The sequence below is a fragment of the Bos javanicus genome, chromosome 7, assembly GCF_032452875.1.
Source record: "Bos javanicus breed banteng chromosome 7, ARS-OSU_banteng_1.0, whole genome shotgun sequence".
Taxonomy (NCBI): domain Eukaryota; kingdom Metazoa; phylum Chordata; class Mammalia; order Artiodactyla; family Bovidae; genus Bos; species Bos javanicus.
Window position 1 is genome coordinate 16,338,105 of NC_083874.1, and position 19,596 is coordinate 16,357,700.

Sequence of the window (19,596 nt, forward strand, 5' to 3'; positions counted from 1 at the left end):
TTGAAAGCACCAATTCTTCAGTGCTCAGCCTTTGTTATGGTCCAACTCTCACATCCATCCATGACTACTGGAAAAACCATAGCTTTGACTATGCGCACCTTTGTGGGCAATATGATATCTTTGCTTTTTATGCTGTCTAGGTTTGTCATAACTTTCCTTCCAAGGAGAAAGAGTCTTTTAATTTCCACTGTGCCTCATCTTTTATTCCATGGGTTTCTCTCAATCAGTCATAGTAAGCTCGGGTGATCATTTCTAAGTCTCTTCTCCTCCCTGTTCCACATGCTCTGGGCGGGCAGGGGGCTGTGTCTCTCTTTGCCCAGCAGTCTTCAGTCCTCACCTCGGTGAGGTGAGGAAAAAGAAGGGAAAAGCTAGGGACATGGGTGTCACAATCACAGACAAGCCTTTCTGTTCATTTAAGTCCTGAAAACACCACCACCAAGGGCCTGAAGGGATAAGGGCCAAGGCAAGGCCTGTGGAAGAAGGGGCCTCTCGCTGGGCTGAGACAGAGGGGGAGCCCTAGGAGGCCAAGGAGCCCAGTGTCTCAAAACTATATGGGAGTGGACTTTGAGAAGGAGAAAGTGTAGGGGATTTCCCTGGTGGCCCAGTGGTTAAGACTCCAAGCTCCTAGTATAGTGGGCACGGGTTCCATCCCTGGTCAGGGAACTAAGATCCCACAAGTCACATGGCATGGGAAAAAATTATATTAACAGAAAAAAAAAAGTATCAGGAGGAAGAAGCATGGTTGTCAGTGTCCAAACGCTCCTGCAAAGGAGGAGAAAAGAGAGGTAGAGGGACCCTGGCATCTGGACCTTTTTGTACCAGCCCCACCCCACCCCTGGCCCCAGCTCACCAGCAATCTCCTCCCACTCCTCTGGCTTGGCTCAGCCTCCAAAGCCATGCAGCCAGCGTTTGGGGGCATGGAGGGTAGTGGTGCCAGCAGAGGCTGTGTTAGGTGGCCCACCACCCACTCTTTAGGCCGGGACCCTGCTTTGGGTGGCCACAGTGGAGCAGAAACAAAGGGCATTGAAGTTGAAGCTCTTGAGAGGCTGGGACCCCAGACCTGGACGGTCTGTGTGTGGATCTCAGAAGCTAGTGGCTCCTCAGCACTCGAGGGGACCTGCCTTGTCTCTCTGTCTCTGTGCCCAGCCAGCAAAGGGTGGGACGGCTGCATATGCCCTGAGGAGGTGGGGGCTCATTCACCTTTCCACTCCACATCCCTGTCCCTAGGACAGTGCAGGCCCTCAGACAACACCCAGTAAGTGCCAGGGGAGGAGAGGCTGAGCCAATAAGAGTCCAGGTGCTCAGAATAGAGGGGGGTGGGAGACAGGCCTCCTCACAGAGCTCCGAGGGCAGAGAGCCCGCATCCATTCCTGTCTACTGGATTCAGGCATGGGGAGCCTTGGTCAGTGCAGGAAGGGTGTGTGTGAGTGTGTATGTGTGCGTGTGTGGGCAAAGGGGTGTGTGGGTGTAAGATAGCATGTGAATGTGTATCTGAGTGTGTAGGCGTGCGATTGTGTGTGTATCAGAGCATGTGTGCATGAGCATGCAAGACTGTGTATTAGTGTATCCGTGTATTGATATGTGAGATGGTTTGTGAGTGGGAATAGATCTGAGTGTGTGGGGTGTGAAGTGTGGGTAAATGTGAGTGTGTGAGTGTGAAGTAATGTGCGTGCATCAGCTTTCAGGCTGCACAGTGTTTAAAGAGTTGGGGGTGAGTCAAGAGAAAGTGCCTGAGGGATTGGAAGATCCCACCTCTCAGACCGCACATTTCAGCACTGGGTATGGGATCAGGTTTATTTCTTGTGTGAAATACACATTAATATGTGATAAGTATCTGAGCAAACTCTGCGAGCAGATGGCCCGAGTTGTTTCTTTTCATCAGAAACCCAGAGCTGAACCACTGGGCTCTTTTCAGGCCAGGGTGTTGGGTAGTGGGGGTAGGGTGGGGGAAGGCAATGCACTTCTGAGATTAGGGTTCCCCTGGGCACAGCAGGGAAACAGTGGGCCCCAGCCCCAGCCACATGTGGCCTTTGTCCCCGAGCCCCACATGCCTCCTCAAATCCAGCTGTGCTTCCAGGGCTCTGATCCTTCTCTCCACCTCTCCTCTCCCACCCCAGTCCTGATGTCAGGAAACCCACACAGCCTTTCCTGCCCCTGCCTGCCCACAGAGAGCCTTCCAAGTCAGCACTTCTTGTCCGCAGCCCATCTCTGTCCCGCAGCCACAGACTGACTCTGCGGGAAGCCCCAAGCGGCCCCCACGGTCCCTCTCTCAGGAATGATCAGCTCCTGGCTTGGAGGTGTGTGTGGCTTGGTCTTCAAGGCAGGTGGTCCCCGGGCCAGGCAATGGGAGGAAAAGTTCTTCCGGTTCTGAGGGGAGCCATCACCTCAAGTTTGTACTGCTCACTAAAGCTAGAGCCCTTGGTGCCCACCCAACTTGGGGGGCCCTCGGGGGCCAGAGGGAGAACCAGTTCCCTGGGGAGCCACAGAGTCCTGGGGTGAGAGAGTGCTGGGCACCCCTACAAGGTGAAAGAAAAATGGTGTCCCCCTTCCACCCCATGACAGCCCTGGGAAAGGAGACTAGAATCAAGTGCATGGCCAGGGTCAAGTCCCACCGACCTGTGGGCTTGCAGGTGTTGGTAGGGGGCTGAACTTGGGCTGTGGGAAGGTGCCCAGTGACCTGAGGGTGCCAGGCAGCTATGTTTTTGTCCTGTCACTGTCCTGCTGCCACCTAGGGGACAAGATGCCCCTTCTCCAGAAACTGGCCAAGAGCCCCTCTGTGGTTGAGCTGTCCGAACCCTCACTGGGGTCCAAGGGAGCCTCACTTCAGACGCTGGTCCATTTGAGTCCAGAGCCTCTGTTTTTGGCATAGTGCTGAGCCACCTCTCCTGGGGCTGGCAGAGGGGAGATGCCAGTGTCCCTGAAGCTCCCAGGAGGGTGGGATCACACCCTCCACAGGCAGAACAGCAGAGATGGGCCAGCATCAACCTGGTACATGGCAGGCCAAGATCAGGACACCGACCAGAGCCTGTGCCTCGCTCTGGGGCCGCCAGAGCACAGATTCCCAGCACTTGGACGTGCCCCTGGCTTCCCAGCCCAGGAAGAGTTGGCTCTTCCGGCCATTGGCAGCACCAGACAATTAACAGTAGAGAATAATTGCTTTCTGGCTGTGCCAGCAGCCCACTCTGGTTGATGAGACAGGGCAGGTCAGATGCTGAGGCAGGGCTCTCAGGTCAGACCACAGCTGGGGACAGGGACCAAGGCTGACTAGAACAGGCACCAGAGCAGGGACGTCTGCAGGTCCTGGCAGGGGCCCTGAGTAACAAGCAGCCTTGGCCCCTGGCCCTGCTGAAGACTCAGGGGTGTCCGCTGAGAGTTGGTGTCCATGCCCAGGGAGAGCAGAATAGCACAGGCCCTGGCCTTGGCCCCCCTTACTCCTCGCTGGCGTCTGCACCATAAAAGTGGGGAGCCTAGTAGCCAGCACCTGGAGCAGAAGGAGCTAGCAACTGGACCGGGGTGCCTGGGACAAGGGGTGACCAAGTGGACAGACCCAAGGTGGGAAGCCTGGGGTGAGGAGATGTCTCAGGTGATCAGCAGGCTCACTGGTCCAGAGCCAGCAGGACAGGGCGGGCACCCCTCCCAGTGCTGACCACGCGTCTCTGGTCCCCAGACAGTTCTGTGACCTGACCCTGCTCACAGCTGAGGAGCCTGACCGCCATGGCGAGCCCCACTCTGAGCCCCGACTCCTCATCCCAGGAGGCCCTGTCAGCCCCCACCTGCTCCCCCACCTCTGACTCCGAGAACCTCAGCCCCGATGAGCTGGAGCTGCTGGCCAAGCTTGAAGAGCAGAACCGGTGAGTTGGTCCCTGGGGGACCAGGTGGGGCCCCAGGGTACAGCCTGGGCCCCAAACGGAAGCTCCTGGGTGCCCCCTGCACTCAGAGCCCTAGGCCAAGTAACACTTCCACTGAGGCTAGCATTTGCCATCACCTCCCAACAGACGTTCTCCCATTCAGATGAGAAGATCATGGGATCAGGGCCCAGTGAGCCCCGCCTGCACTTTCAGGCCTTTGTTGAAGGAAAGCGTAAAGCTTCTGACTCTGGAACTGGCCCTTCCCAACCTTCTTCTCTGGCTCAGCCCCTGTTTTAAAGTGTGGGTTTTATTATTATGCCAGGAAGTCGAGGCCAGCAGATCAGGAGATGACCCCAGGAAGTCTGGGGACTTCCCTGGTCAGCATTTAGAATGCTGAGCTTGGGTTCAATCCCTGGTTGGGGAACTAAGACCCTGCATGCCATGTGGTGAGGCCAAAAAAAAAAGACAGTTTGTTACTCACAGATTCCAAGAGGAGGGGCACAGCGCACCATGAACCCTGTAGGGCCACCCGGGGAAGCACCAGGACCAGTCAGGAGGCAGAGGGAGTGAGAAAAATGTAGGTGAGAGCTTTTATTGTGGTTTCCGCCAGGAGTGGTGAGGCAGTGTAATCAGGGTTAGGACTGGCTAGTCTGAGTAACTTCAGCAAGCTGGGGCACAGGGTCTGGGCCTATTAGTCTAGTATCCGGCCCTGGGTAATTAGGGCAGAGGACAGTGGCCCTGAGTGCTAGCACCTAACAGAGGTGGTTGGTTTGTGGACTCTGGATTGGTTGGTTTGCATATGATAGGTGCACTGACAAGCAAGTCTGTAACCATTTCTGCCGATCTGCTAGGCCTGGGAGGGGCTGTCCCTCCAGGGTCAGGGAGGCCCCAGATGTCAGAGCATCAGAAACAGCTGGTTAATGCAGCCTCTTGTGAGCCGTGGGCCCCCAGCTAGCCACTCACCCTCTCTGTACCTCATCTGTAAACACATCTTAACAAAGCCTGCCCCTCGGGACTAAATGAGCTGATCCCCAAGCTTCTCAGCCCAGGGCACAAAGTGGGACACATGCATGGCAGCCTCTCCGGGGACCCAGGATCAAAACCAGGGCTCAGAGAGGTTAGGGCACCAGCCAAGGTCACACAGCAAGTGCCATGCAGGAAGAACAACTAAGACCCAATCTGGGACCCTAGGGAGGAGGGGCTGGGCTCTCTGGGGTCCAAGGGCTGGGGCTGGAAGTACCTGCAGCCACCCCTCACCCCCTGCCTGCCCACCTAGGCTGCTGGAGGCCGACTCCAAGTCCATGCGCTCCATGAATGGCTCCCGGCGGAACAGTGGCTCCTCGCTGGTGTCCAGCTCCTCAGCCTCCTCCAACCTGAGCCACCTGGAGGAGGACACGTGGATTCTGTGGGGCCGGATCGCCAACGAGTGGGAGGAGTGGCGACGCCGGAAGGAGAAGCTGCTGAAGGTGGGGGGACTGTGGGCCTGGGGCAGGCTGGTCAGTGGCTGGGGGCGGGCAAGGTCCAGGGCTGGAGGTGTGCCTGGTGGAGGGTGGGGAGGAGGGAGAGTGGGCGGGGCTGGCCTCCCAGACACCCCCACCTGCTTCCCACCCGTGTGCTCCGTGACAGGCTGGAGCACTGTGGCACTCTGTGCCATGAGGTGGCTTAGCCAAGCTCTCTGGGCCTCCGGGGAGGCGTGGACAGGCCCCATCTCCAAGGCCCGGCTGGACGGCCCTGGGGAGGCCACTCTGGGACTGGATCCAGCCCGGTCTTCCGCTCCCCCTCTGACCGGTCTCCAGGAGCTGATCCGCAAGGGCATCCCACACCACTTCCGGGCCATCGTCTGGCAGCTCCTGTGCAGTGCCACAGACATGCCGGTTAAGAACCAGTACTCAGAGCTGCTCAAGATGTCGTCCCCCTGCGAGAAGCTCATCCGCAGGGACATCGCCCGCACCTACCCAGAGCACGAGTTCTTCAAGGGCCAGGACAGCCTAGGCCAGGAGGTCCTCTTCAATGTCATGAAGGTGAGCCCTGGCCCTGGAGAGATGCCCTGTGGTTGCCAGCCCGGTGGGACCCCGCCCTGACTCCCGTGCGTTCCCGTGCAGGCCTACTCGCTGGTGGACCGGGAGGTGGGCTACTGCCAGGGCAGTGCCTTCATCGTGGGCCTGCTGCTCATGCAGGTAGGTGGCCTGGGCTAGCCCAGCCCACTCTCTCGGTCCCCTGGAGGTGGACAGAAGCAAGTGTTCCCTCCATCAGTGTAGGCCTGGGGTCAGAGCTTCCTCCTGCCCGCCTGTGACCTCTGACAGTCTCCCAACCAAGCACAGAAGGCTGGCAGCTGGTCCTGACCACTATCCCATCCTGCTCAGTCACCTGCCAGGGTCAGATGAGGAACCCAGGTGGGAGACTTGGTTTGGCCAGTGCAGTGTTTATGGGGCTGGGGGTTTCCTGTGGAGGCTCTGGCAGGCTCAGGAGGGGAGAATGGTGGGGACTGGACGAGAGGCTGCCTCCACCGTGGGCTCCGGGGTTCAAGTCCCAGCTCCACTGTTTCTTGCCAGGCGGCCTTGGGCTCGCGACTTCAGCCTCTAGATGCTTCCCATCAGTGAAACGGGGACTTTATTGACCGGAGGTTTGCCATGGGGGTCCAGGCAGCCTGGCACCGTCTGTGTTCAGTCAAAGTAAACAGCAGAAACAAGCAAAGTCAGGAGAAGAGCAGCGGGCACCCCCTCCCATGCTACCCCCACTCACAGACACCCCCTGCCCCCAGATGCCCGAGGAGGAGGCCTTCTGTGTGTTCGTGCGGCTGATGCAGGAGTACCGCCTACGAGAGCTCTTCAAGCCCAGCATGGCCGAGCTGGGGCTCTGCATCTACCAATTTGAATACATGCTACAGGTGAGCAGGCCCAGGTGGTCATGCCTACCCACTCTGCCCCCCCATACCCTGCCAGCCCACACTCACGGGTGCTGACCTTGGCCCTCCCAGGGAGTCTCTTCGACTGAAAATTCCAGGCCTGAGAACCCACCCAGACATACCAGGGCAGAAAGGGGTCCTACTCCCCAGGGGGCTGTGGAGCACTGCCTGAAGGATGCTTCAGGGGCCAGTCCTTACAGTGGGGGCTTCTCAGAACTCAGGGTTCCCAGAGTCATTCAGGCCAGGATGGAGAGGTTGGCCTGCCTCAGACACACCCCCACACTGTCCCTTTCTATCTGCTCCCCAGTGTGGTGGAAGGGGGAAAGTGTTGTCTGCCTGCCTTTGCTGATTACTAGAGAGCTGTAGCCGCCTATTTATAAATAGTAGCCCCCGCAGGGCCCGCTCCTGGCTGGCAGACAGCACCGGTGTACACACACACACACACACACACACGCATACTCTGGCCTGCTCCGGAAGCCGGTTGCAGGTGGGGCTGTGTGGCTGGGCACCAGTGGGCAGGATGCCTCTGGTTGTGAAAGCCCGCTCCTCAGGCCTGGAGGACCAGGAGGTGCTGTCGGTCAAGGGGACCGGAAATGCCAGCCAGCAGGTGGCCCAGGGCCACAGAGAAAGAGCCGAGAGCTCCCGTGGCAAAGTAGCTGGCCACCACCAGAGAGTCCCTGAGTCCAGAGGAGGCCCAGGGCAGGCCAGGGGACAGCCAAGGGTCCGTTCTTCCTGTGAAGGACCAGCAGGGCCTCCTAACATCTCCAGCCTCAGTTTCCCCAGTTTCTGTCACTTTCCAGCTGTCTAAAGTTCAGGCCAATCAAACATCCCTTAAGCATGTCTGGGCACAAAATGTAGAGCATTGTTGGGGGTGGTGGTGAGCCTCCCCGGGTAGCTGGGCCGCCTGCTGTCCCTGCCTGGGTCCCCCCTCGTGCTGCTCAGAGCTCTGGGGTGCTTCTGCCCCACTGAGGGACGGTGTGGCAGGGGGGCTGCCCAGGGTAAGTCAGGGAAAGCTCCCTGAAGATGCAGGCACTTCCGGGTAGAGGGAACCTGAGGGTGTGGACTGCTGTGCCCAGCGCCCTCCTCATGGTGTCTGGCCTCCTTCCTGACCCCAGGAGCAGCTCCCGGACCTGAACACCCACTTCCGCTCCCAGAGCTTCCACACGTCCATGTATGCCTCGTCCTGGTTCCTCACACTCTTCCTCACCACCTTCCCACTGCCCGTTGCCACCCGTGTCTTTGACATCTTCATGTACGAGGTAAGGACCCCTTCTTCTCCTGGGCACTCTGGATGGAGTGACTCAGGTCCCCACTGGAAATGATCCCAGGGCTCAGGGAGGGCTCAGAGGCCCCTGGGAAAGCAGAACTGGAGATGCACTGCCCCCGCTGCCTTTGCAGGGCCTGGAGATCATCTTCCGGGTGGGCCTCGCCCTGCTGCAGGTGAACCAGACGGAGCTGATGCAGCTGGACATGGAGGGGATGTCCCAGGTGGGCAGGGGTCCAGGGTGGTGGGTTTGCCCCCAGCAGGGGCACCTGGGCAAGTGAACCCTTCCTGAAAGATGGGGAGACCCTGGACTTCCTGAGTGCCCTGATCCTTTCCCATCATCTCTGCCCCCTAAGATCTCCCTGAAGGGCCAGGGCTGAGGCGGGGGCAGTGCCTGAGGAGCCCCCAGCTCTGCCAGAGTTGGGCCAGGGCCAGCAGCCTGGCAGCAGGGAGAGAAGAATGCCAAGCCCGGAAGTCCACCCCCCTTCACCTGCCCCCAGCTCCAGGTCCCCTAGAGCCTAATGTGACAAATAGCAATACTAGCCACACCTGGAGGCCTTGGGTGTGGTTTCAGCCCCAGCAACTAGGTCAGACGAGGGCCCAGGAGGGAGTGAGGGTCTGGGGCTGACCCTCCCCTTGCCTGCCCCGGCTAGCTGCCCTGCCTGCGGAGAGAGGCCAGCCTGCTTCTCACTGCCATGTCCCCATCATGCAGGCCCCTGCCCCCTCCCAGTGTTCTCCAGCTGGTGGTTTGGGGAAGAATGCACAAAGGCCACAGTTGTGTTCACGAACACGGGCACCCATTGTCTGCAGCTGCCAGAGGGGGCCAGCTGGGCTGTGGAGCCCAGCCCAGTCCCAAGCCGCAGAAAGCTATGTCCACCGGCAGCGTGCGCTTAAACTCTGCGTGGAGGCCCCAGGGGCCCTGGGCGAGCAGGCAGGCCCCCAAGGGCTCCTTCTTTCAGCTTCCTCCCTGCCACCCTGATCCTTCAACCTCTTCCATCTCTTTTCACTGCCCTGGGTCAGCGGCATGGCTCCCCCTGCCCCCGCCATGAAGGCCCCTCTTCTCAGACCCCACCCCAGCCTTCCCCCTCAGGAGCTCCCGAAGCCTGCTTCTCCTGCAGACAGAAGTCCTGGCCACAGGCAGCTCCTTCTCACAATTCCTGCTTCTCATACTTGCTCATTCGATCCACATACACTGATGGAGCGCCCACAGAGGGCCAGGCCATGCAAGGCCCCAGGCCAACGGGCTCTGGCTGACACTTCTGGCATGCCCAGGCCCCTCCTCCAGGGAAGCAGGGCCTCCCACGGGCTTGGGTGGCCCCAGGTGGTCAGGGCCCACATGTCAGTGACCACCCATGTCCCCACAGTACTTCCAGAGGGTGATCCCCCATCAGTTCGACAGCTGTCCAGATAAGCTGATCCTCAAGGCTTACCAGGTCAAGTACAACCCCAAGAAGATGAAGAGGTCAGTAGCGGGCATCCGGGGTGCAGGCAGTAGGGGGGTCCCTGAGAGTGGGACAGTGAGCACATCGGCCCTCCCCTCTCTCTGCAGGCTGGAGAAGGAGTATGCGGCCATGAAGAGCAAGGAGATGGAGGAGCAGATTGAGATCAAGGTGAGTTCAGGTGGGATGGGCCAGGCTGGGGCAGGATGCCCCGGAAGCCCCCTGATGAGGGTGGCCCCACCCAGCATGGGCCACACAGCAGGGTGTCCCATGGCCTCAAGGGGTGATCCCTTGGCCCAGCTGCCCTTTCACTCACCACCAGGCCACACAGAGTGAGAGCCACCCCCACCCCCTGAACTGGGGACATGGTTTAACAGGTGGACAGTTCCCTGGGCCCGGAGATTCAACTCCCAGCCCTCTCCCTTCCCTGAGGTCAGGCAGAAAGTTCCAACCCTCTCATCACAGGATCTGGTCACCTGGCTACCAGCCCCATGCTTAGGTGACCTGGGGGATTTCCAAAAGTCACCTCATTAACATAACAAGTGACACCTTGATTCCTTTCTAAGAAAATTCCCAGGGTTTTAGGAGTGCTGTGCCAGGACCAAAGATGAAGACCAAATATATATTCCTGGTAGGTCACAATATCAGAGGGGCTTTCCTGGGCATGCAGAGCCTCTATACACAGACTCCCTTCCATCTCCTTCCCTCTGCTTTCGACCCTCCAGATGTGATCTTGGTTATCTCTCCACAGGGATCTAGCAGGCACCTACTATGTGCCAGAATCATGGCAGAGACTGAGGGCCCCCAGTCCAGTGGGGGTGGGGGTCAGACACAGATGCAAACCCCAACACAGCCTGGCTTTGTCTTCTTCAGGGACAGATTCCCACAGTGCCTGGGCCTGGCGTCCCACAGACCAGAGTTCAAATCTCAGCTCTACTACAAACCAGCTGGGTGACCTGCCAGGAACGTGAATGCACCTCTCTGAGCCTCAGTGTCCCCTTCTGCAAAATGGGGATGACACTTGCTCTACTGTTCAAATTATTATTATGAACCACCACCATCATCCCAACTTCCTCTCAAAAGACAGAAACAGAACCTATATGATAATCCAGGTTACCTGCTGCCCATATCTGAGTGGGGAAAGAGGACCTTATTGTCCTGGCCCTGTTGGTAGGTTTTCTGAGAAACAATTCTGTGTCCTAAACTTTTAAGCATCTCCCTTTCTCAGGAATGGCAGCATTACTGATGCACCAGTCCAAACATGTACATGTGTCTTGCTCATGCAGACAAAGGCATGCTCTCACCTGGTGGCCAGGAGGGCTCAGCAGTAGGGAGGGATGCAGCAGACCCTCAGACCACATGTCCAGCCTGGAAATGTCCCACAAGACAAGCCTGAGCACCCCCAAGGGCAGGGCAGGACAGATGCCTTCTCCCTTGTCCCTGCCCTGTGCTCTTTCACCTTTTGCCTGTTTTAAAGCAAACCTGAGATTTGTTTTCATCAAGTACAGTGAGGTGACAAACACAGACAACCGCCTTTAGAAGGACAGTTTGTTACTCACAGTTCCCAGGGGGGCGCACCTCTGCTGTGTGTGCAGGGCCACATGGGGAAGCATCAGGGCAGGGCAGGAGAAAAGCCTGGGCCAGAGCCCGTGCTGGGATTTCCATGGGAAGGGTTGGGTCAGGGTTCAAGAGGGTGTGTAGGCAGGTTCAAGAGAGTCAAGATTGGCTGGTTTGAATAATTTCCAGGGCTCTGGGCTATAGGAGTGGTCACCACCTGTCCTGGGACAATTGAGGGCATGGGAAATAATGGTTTGTGTGTGAGAGGTAAGGGAGGTAGGCAGGGGTGTGACCGCTTAGTGTGTAGAAGGCAGACCAGCAGGCATGCTGTCTACTGTCCCTAGGAATTAACTAGTCCTAGGAGCAGCAGTATCACCGGGATTAGCAAGGCAGCAGGATATCAAAGTATCAAAAATACAGAACAAAAAACTTTTCAGTACTGTGATTAGTACGTAGGCCCCCACAGTCCTTGTTCACACCCTATCGGGTTTTCTCCTGGGAGGAAGAGGAGCAAGGTGAGGTGTGGTCAGCACACTCAGCTCCTCCAAGGATGGCTGAGCTTGGCCATCCGTGCGTTGAGGCCAGAAAGTAGACAGAACCCAGGGGTCAGGGGTCAGGACTCTGGTTCTGGATTCCTGTGACGGACAGAGACCCAGGCCTGCAACAGCTCTGACTCCGGCAAGCCAGGAGCCTCCGGCAAGACCCTGCCTGCCTCCAACTCAGTTTCTCTTGACATGAGTCAGCGCCCATCAATCAAGTCTGTGATCCTCTCTGACATAGCTGCTTCCAGGGTGTGTTCTGCATGTTTCCATCACCTTCTTCTCTCCGGAAGAATGTCCTGTGTGATACACAGGGAAGCAGGACTCTCGCTGACCTGCTGATGGAAATGATTTCTGTACCCACTGCTTAAAGGACTCGGGGGTAGAAACTAGGGGTGAGGCGGATGTCAACCTCCCCCGCTTCCCAGAAGGCTGCGGGGAAACCTACAACCACGAGTACCCCCACCAAAACCACCAGCACAGCATGGAAGGCGGAAGGAAGACTGCCTTGAAAATTAGAGGGGGTGGGGGCAACGGTGACAACTGTCGGGCGCAGCTGGTTCTCAAAGGGACGCAGAAATGTAGTCATCAACAGCACGCACGTTCGCAAGACCCCTTTCCTTTCCTGGACCTAGACTCCAAGTCTGTCCTCTAAGCCCTGGGGCTCAAATCCAAGCCGTGAGGGGTGGGGACTGTCTGCCAGCAGCTTCCCCCAGAACACAGAAGGCTCTGCCCTTGACAGGCCCAAGGCGACTCCACAGGAGGACACGGGTGCTGACTGCCCCCTCCATACCCCCTCACACAGTGCATATCCACCCAAGCCATCACATTGGTTTTCCTGAACCAAGATTTGTTTGTTTTTTTTTAAATACCTAGTGGGCCATTCCAAATGAGAATTGGCCTTGACTGTTTTATGGAATCACTAACTTGGACCATTAAACGCTGGTGCCCTCCTGCCTGAAGATGGCCTGGCTCCAAGGGGACAGACTTCTGGGTGCACAGGAGCAGGACATGGGGCTCTGACGCACTCTTCCCTCTTCCCCCAACTACAGAGGCTTCGGACGGAGAACCGGCTCCTGAAGCAGCGGATCGAGACCCTGGAAAAGGTGAGGGGTGCAGCCGCCAGCCTGTAGCACCAAACCCTCCCAGTCCTGAGCAGGACCTAGCAGCCAGAGGGCCGGCCAGCCAGCCTCCCGCCCCAGGCGCGACCCCACCCTAAACTCCCACCATAAATCCCACGGGCCCCACCATGTGTTTCCCTGAGACTTCGGCTGCTGTGTAAATTGGGGACCAAGGGGAAGCTTTGCCTGAAGGGGGACTGAGTTATAACCCCATTAACTGCAAACACAGAAATCCATTTGGGTCTGGCGCCCTCCCGGGCTGCCTGGGTGTGGGCTGCTTTGACAAAAGAAAGGAGAAGAGGGTGGCTGTGCACCATGGAGGGGGTGCCATAGCCTTGACCCTTGCCCCCAACCTGTTTTTAAATATGAGAGTAGAGACGGGGGCTCTCAACTTCCAGCTCCCTGCTCAGTCTCACTTGACCCACTACTGACCGCAGGTGGAATTTGTCCTTGGCCCAAAGCCTTGAGTCTTGCTCTGCCTCCAAATTAAAACTGCACTCACGGGGCCCAGGGCTCCCCCGCCAACCCTCTTCAGGTGAGGCCCCAGCCCCGCAGCTCCCATGGGTGACCCTGCCCCCACCCCCTATTCACACACAGACTCCTCCCCAGGACGGAGCTTGCTCTGGCTTTGGTCTTCCTCCCGGCCCTCTCCTGCTGGTTCTCTGGTTCTCCGGTCTCACTCCTCTCTCCCGCTTCTAGAGATAGCCCACCGCGTTAGTGACATGTGGTTCTTGTCTGTCTCCCCTTTCCTGTCCCCGCGCCTTCCGCTCTGCCTCCTCCCCCTGTCGCTCGGAACCCCTCCGCCGGGTAGGAGAGCGCTGCTCTGGCTGATAGGTTAATACAGGTACTGTAGCTTTTCCTCTCCCTCTCCCACTTCTTCCCAGTGCCCACACATGACCACCAGACACCTCTGCCCTGGCCGCTGCTATCCCTTGGGGGAGGAGGGGGGAGGGGGCAGACCTGGCGCTGTGCATGGGGGCGGCTGGGGACCGCTTCTCCAGGAGACAGAGGCTTCCCTCTGGGGGAGGGGGCATGCGTGTGAAGGCCTGGTGCCTGTGGGCGCGTGTGGGCGTGCACGCAATGCACAGGTTTCCTCTCTCCAGGGGACCCTGGTAGGGATAAGGGTGGGGACCCTGAGGCTACATTAGCAACAGGCCCTGGTTGGTGTGTGCACAGCTGAGCCACCCCAACACACACACACACACACACACACACACTCCCCTACCCCTTATGGCCCCTCACGCTCTTCTCTGCTCCAACCTGCAAGGCCTGTCCTCTTCTCTCACTCGCCTGCTTCTGCTGCTGCCTCATCCTGAATGGCTTTCTCTGGAAGCTCCTGCCTCACCACCTGGTGGCTCTGAGCCTGGAATGGGGGGCCTAAATTGGGGGTTGAGGGGATGAGGCTGGGGAGTCTTAGTCTTGGGCAGGTGGAACTCTGGGGGCCAGGACTGAAGACTGGGGGAGAGGTGTACCCCCCAGCCTGGCCCCCAAGAGCCCGTCCTGAGCCTCCTGGCCCTCGGCTGTCCCCAGATCCCCGTCATTCCCAGCAGAGCCTGGCCTCTGCTGTGCTGTCCACCCTAAGTGGACAAGGACTTATTTCTCCTTACCTGGGACAGAGGCTGTAAGCCAGAGCCTGGGTCCCGGGTGGGTCTGTTCCTCCAGGTTCCTCCTGGTTCCTGTTCCTGCCTGCCCCCCAACATCCCCAGGCCCTAGGGGGCACCCCATCCCAGGCTCTTGAGTGTGGGAGGTCCTCCTCCTCCCACCCCGCCTCCACCCTCTCTGGGCCTCCCCACTGGCAGGCCCCAGGCAGAGCTGGGGGTGTGAGCAGAGAGTCACGGCACCTCATCCTCGCTGTCCTCAGGGGCAGGTGACACGCGCACAGGAGGCAGAGGAGAACTACGTCATCAAGCGGGAACTGGCTGTGGTGAGGCAGCAGTGTAGCTCGGCAGCCGAAGACCTGCAGAAGGCGCAGAGCACCATACGGCAGCTGCAGGAGCAGCAGGTACCAGGCCGGTGGGCGGGGCCCAGGGCCAGGCCACGCCCTATGCCTGGCTGCCTGCAGAGCTCTGGGGCACCTGGCCCCAATCAGCCCTGGCCCTCCTGTTCCTTCCTTGGGGACAGGGGGCCCAGAGTCTCCTCCAGCCCCACACCCGGGGCGATCCTGTGGTTTCCCTTTCCCACCCCGCAGTGGGGCATCCGGCGTACCATATTACCACACTGAGGGCAAGACAGTCAGCCTCCACCCATCCCCCAACTGTCCCTGCAGGGACCCCGCCCTCCACTGATAGAGCTGTGATTCCTTGGGGGAGCCTTGATGTCTCCCCAGGGTCTGAAGGGCTGTTGGGCTGTTACCAAACCAAACCTAGGTCCACTCATCTGACATGCAGCAAAACCAGCTACCAACACGGCTTGTGGTGAAGGAAACCACAGCATCTTCTGCAAACAAGAAGAAAGGGCAGCTCATGCTCAAAAGAACCCAGAAAGTCCCTGATGCCTTTTCAGCAGGGGATTTTTTAGTATTTTCATTTATTTATCTGGCTGAATCAGGTCTTGGTAGTGGCACTCGGGACCTTCCGTCTTCACTGCAGCACGTGGGATCTCTAGTTGCAGCATGTGAACTCTTAGTGGCGGAATGTGGCATCTGGGTCCCCAACCAGCGATCAAACCCAAGCCCCCTGCATTGGGAATGTGGAGTCTTAGCCACTGGACCCCCAGGGAAGCCTCTAGGCAGGGTCTTTTTTTAAGACAGTGCCAGAGGAAAGGGTCCAAGGACACAGGGTCAGCTCGTGGACCTTCTTCTGATTGGTTGGTGGTGAGGAAACAGGGTCATGTTTAGGGAACCTCAGTCATCATCAACCCTCTTGCTACAACCAGTCTGGGGTCTGGTGCTGGTGGTCAGTGTGTAGTCACCATGCTCCACCTGGCTGGGGCTCTTAATTTCTGCAGAAGAACTCAAAGACCCATGTCAAGTAGTTATCTCTACTCCTTCAGGAGGGCCTAGGCATCCTGGGACTCTATGATCCTCATCATTTACTGCCTGAGGCTGCTTTCTGGAACTCAGCAGAGGTCTTGGAGACTACAGCCTTTTTCTACAAACAAGAAACAGGGACACGGAAGGGCTTTTGTACCCAGGAGGGCCCACGGGATCCTGCTTGGTTTCAGCCCACCATTTTCTTTGAAACTCAAGGGAGGCACAGGAAAGGCAATAAAGTTTTGGGGGATAGAGAGGTTAATCATACACTCGGGAGGGGAGCTCAGTTTCAGGGCTTCCTCAGGGGGTGGGTAGGCAGCCATGCATGGTAGGAGCTGGGGTGAGGGAGGGTAACCCCCTCCAGTGCCCAACACCTTGCCCTCAGAAGAGGGTCTGGTCTGTGCCCGCCACCCTGAGCTAATGGGTTGGAGATGAGGTGGGGGCAGCCCAAGTCTGTTTTGGAGTCATGAACTCAGGTGGGTGGTGGAGAGCCCATGAGCTGAAGCATGGCAGAGTCTACTTCTCCCAAAGAAGGCTTCCAGAACTCTCCTCCAGCCACACCCAGCAGCTGCCTTCCTGATGTGGTAACACACTGGCAGCTGTGGCCTCCAAACTCAGCAGGTATGACTGAGCACAGGCCCTGAGGGGCAGGGAAGGGCGCTGTCGGCTCCCCATACCCCAGGGCTGAACCAGCAGGGCCTGGCAGTGAGGTGAGGGTCCCTGATGTGGAGAAACCACAGGGTGCTTGAGAAAGGGTGAAGAGAAGGAATGGTCATTGGCTGAGGAGAATCCCTCCCCTACGTGTTGACCCTCTGCTCCTGGGGACAGAGGGGCAGAACTTCACTATTGCTGACCTGCATCCACCTCTGGCTCAAGTTCAAGTGCTGTAGCCCCACCTGGCTTTAAAGCAGCCAGGCCAGTGGGGAAGCTGAGGCTGGGCTAACCCTACCCATGGCACAATGCCCTCCATCAGGCCAGTTGGAGAGACATTCACCTGCCCCCTCGGGGCTCCTGCCCTTAGGCCTGCTGCAGAGCTGGGTGAGGCAGGGAGGTCACTGCAAGGCAGAGGGAGGCCGGGAGGGAGTGTGGGAGATGCTGGTGGGGCCCCTGGAAGAGATGCAGCCGGGCAGAGCTGCCACGGGGCCCAGAGCCCATCTGGGCCGAGAGAGAGCCACCCACACCCCTGAACTTCAGAGACCCCCAGTGGTCAAGGGTAGCAAGCAGACCTGGGCAGTTAGGCAGGAGGACCCCATAAATAAGACCTGGTCAGTGGGGAAGCAGGGGGTGGGGCAGCTGAGGAGCAGGGTGGCTGGGGCAACTTGCCAGAGAACTGCCCTGCCAGGCCACCCAGGCAGCAAGATGCAGGCTGTGCTCCAACCCCAGGGGCTTCCTCCCTCACTGTCGAGGTCTTCTGTATGGGGCCCACCCATCACCCCTGGGACTCCCAGGTACCTCTGAGAAGCCCCTGGACACTGACCAAGAAAGTGGTCTCAGCCAACTCTTTCCCCATCTGCCCCTCACAACCCCCATGGTGTGGTCAGGCCACAGACCACACAGCAGGAAGCAGCGCCCAGAGAACTCGTTCTGCATACTCACCCCAGTGATCCTGTGAACCAGTCATTGGTGTACCTCAGGGGGCCTCCTGAGGCCATGTGTGGTGTCCCCAGGACCCCAAGACAAAGCATCAGGGCCCCCGTGGTGTTCTGCCCTTCCAGGGGATATGGGCTTTCTCCTTGCCCTGCTCTCCACCCACAACCTAAGCCCCCACTCCTGGCCATGGGGGTGGAAGAGGTGGGACCAGGCCTGGGCCCTCACCTGGCTGGCAGGAAAGCTGCCCACCTCTGGCCACAGCCTGTCGCCCAGCACAGCCCTCTGCCTGCCCCCAGGATAACCCGCGCCTCACCGAGGACTTTGTGGCCCACCTGGAGACGGAGTTAGAGCAGTCACGGCTTCGGGAGACCGAGACCCTGGGGGCCCTTCGGGAGATGCAGGACAAGGTTCTGGACATGGAGAAGGTGCGACTGGGTGGCCACTGGGGGCACCCTGGAGACGGGGCAGTAAGGGCGCCCCTGGGAGGTGACCACCGGGCCCTTGCCAAGGATAAGGGGGGCAGCCCCAGGGACCTGAGGGCCAGGCCCTGGAGTCAGAGCCCTTCCCCTGCCTCCTCCCCCATAGTCTCCACAGCACGGTATGTACCACCCAGGCCCCGGAGGCGCACACACACACACACACACACACACACACACACACACACACAGCAGCAGCACGACTCCGTGAGAGCCACGCCTGCCCTCATATGCCAGACATCAGGCCAGCAGCACAGTAGCTGTCATGGGCCCCCTGGACAGCCCATCCTGCCTGTGTATGTCCCCCTCAGGCCCTGAGCTCCAGGGGGAAGGGAAGGCGCAGGCCCATCAAGGCTGCTCCCCTCCACAGCCCCACCACCCAGGGGGCCGCCTTCTCCCACCTGCAGCCCTGCAGGGAGCGCCAGGCCTCTTGGTACCTTCCCAGTTCCTTCTACCCTGGTTATTGTCTCAATTCCCTTGAGCCGCCAGAAGGGAAATGCCCTGGCCACCAGAGGGCAGTACTCACCCACTAGCAGAAGCCACGCCCCCCCCCCCAGCTTCAAGCTGCAGTTTGGGGTGTCCTCCTAGGTGGGGTGTCTCTGCCACAGCCTTGCATGGGGCCATTGGCCTCACAGTCCCTGTTGACCCACCACCCAGACTGGGCTTTCCTCTCTCCTCTCTACATCAGAGGGAAATGTGGGCCCAGAAGTTCCACCACCCTCCCCCCAACTCCCAGACAAGAGGCAGCGAGAACCTCCTGCAGCGAGTTGGCTTTTGGTCCAAGAGGCTGGAGCACAAATCTCATCTCTGAGCCCTTGGGAGGCCAGGATAGGGCCTAGGCCGGCCCTCTGTCCCCAGGGACAATGCCGAAACCTGCCATCTGCTCAGCTTCTGCTGGGCCAGGTCTGGGCTGGGAGGGCGAGGATCTCAGATTCCCAGGTGAGGAGCACCTGGCCTCGATGCCCTCCTGGTGTTATCAACAATCACGTGTGGTGCGGGGGTTGCCCTGGACCAGCCCCCTGAGAGAGCAGGTGCTGTTACTACAGCCGGCTTTACAGACCAGGATTTCCAGCAGGGGCTGCGAGGGTGGGGTCTCCTCCCCTGGGGCCTCCTCCTCATTCCCCTGGGCATCCGGGCGTCCAGGGTGCACCCTCTCCCAGCCCGGCTGCCAGTGGTGAAGCCCAGAGGAGAGGGGGCCGGGGAGTGAGGCCTGCGGGCAGCTCTGAGCGCTCCTCTCCCCGCAGAGGAACAACTCGCTGCCCGACGAGAACAACGTGGCTCGGCTTCAGGAGGAGCTGAAGGCGCTCAAGGTTCGGGAGGGTGAGGCAGTGGCCTCGGCACGGGAGCTGAAGCTGCAGCTGCAGGAGCTCTCGGACACCTGGCAGGTGAGGGCGGGCCTCGTTCCAGGGGGTCGAAGCGGCCTTGGGCCCCGGGCGCAGGCCGACCGCCGACCTCTCCCCGCAGGCCCACCTGTCCCGCGGTGGCCGCTGGAAGGAGTCCCCGCGGAAGCTGGTCCTGGGCGAGCTGCAGGACGAGCTGATGAGCGTGCGGCTGCGAGAGGCCCAGGCGCTGGCCGAGGGTCGAGAGCTGCGGCAGCGCGTAGTGGAGCTCGAGACGCAGGTGGGACGAGGCCGGCCCAGGGAGGGAATCCGGCGCCCGGGGTCGGGCCCTCGGCAAGGCCTTGACCCCCGCCCATCCGCCCCCAGGACCACATCCACCGCAACCTGCTGAACCGTGTGGAGGCTGAGCGCGCGGCGCTGCAAGAGAAGCTGCAGTACCTGGCGGCACAGAACAAGGGGCTGCAGACGCAGCTCAGCGAGAGCCGCCGCAAGCAGGCTGAGGCTGAGTGCAAGGTGCCCGCACCCCCACTCCCCCCATCCCCTAAG

The 19,596-nt window shown here is 59.4% G+C and overlaps 1 protein-coding gene across 3 annotated transcripts in view; it reads left to right on the forward strand.

Moving 5' to 3' along the window:
- Window positions 1–19,596, forward strand: part of EVI5L (ecotropic viral integration site 5 like) — a 32,694-nt gene that overhangs the window by 11,090 nt on the left and 2,008 nt on the right. For 2 of the 3 annotated variants that reach the window (XM_061422346.1, XM_061422344.1), the window contains exons 2-17: window positions 3,668–3,851; window positions 5,125–5,314; window positions 5,645–5,869; window positions 5,951–6,025; window positions 6,610–6,735; window positions 7,869–8,012; window positions 8,152–8,241; window positions 9,382–9,479; window positions 9,567–9,627; window positions 12,605–12,658; window positions 13,485–13,517; window positions 14,535–14,675; window positions 17,531–17,659; window positions 18,955–19,095; window positions 19,175–19,330; window positions 19,417–19,563. In XM_061422346.1, the coding sequence (XP_061278330.1) occupies window positions 3,715–3,851; window positions 5,125–5,314; window positions 5,645–5,869; window positions 5,951–6,025; window positions 6,610–6,735; window positions 7,869–8,012; window positions 8,152–8,241; window positions 9,382–9,479; window positions 9,567–9,627; window positions 12,605–12,658; window positions 13,485–13,517; window positions 14,535–14,675; window positions 17,531–17,659; window positions 18,955–19,095; window positions 19,175–19,330; window positions 19,417–19,563 (1,947 nt within the window). In that variant the 5' untranslated portion in view covers window positions 3,668–3,714. The remainder of the gene's footprint in view (window positions 1–3,667; window positions 3,852–5,124; window positions 5,315–5,644; window positions 5,870–5,950; window positions 6,026–6,609; window positions 6,736–7,868; window positions 8,013–8,151; window positions 8,242–9,381; window positions 9,480–9,566; window positions 9,628–12,604; window positions 12,659–13,484; window positions 13,518–14,534; window positions 14,676–17,530; window positions 17,660–18,954; window positions 19,096–19,174; window positions 19,331–19,416; window positions 19,564–19,596) is intronic. The other variant, XM_061422345.1, reaches the window with a different exon arrangement.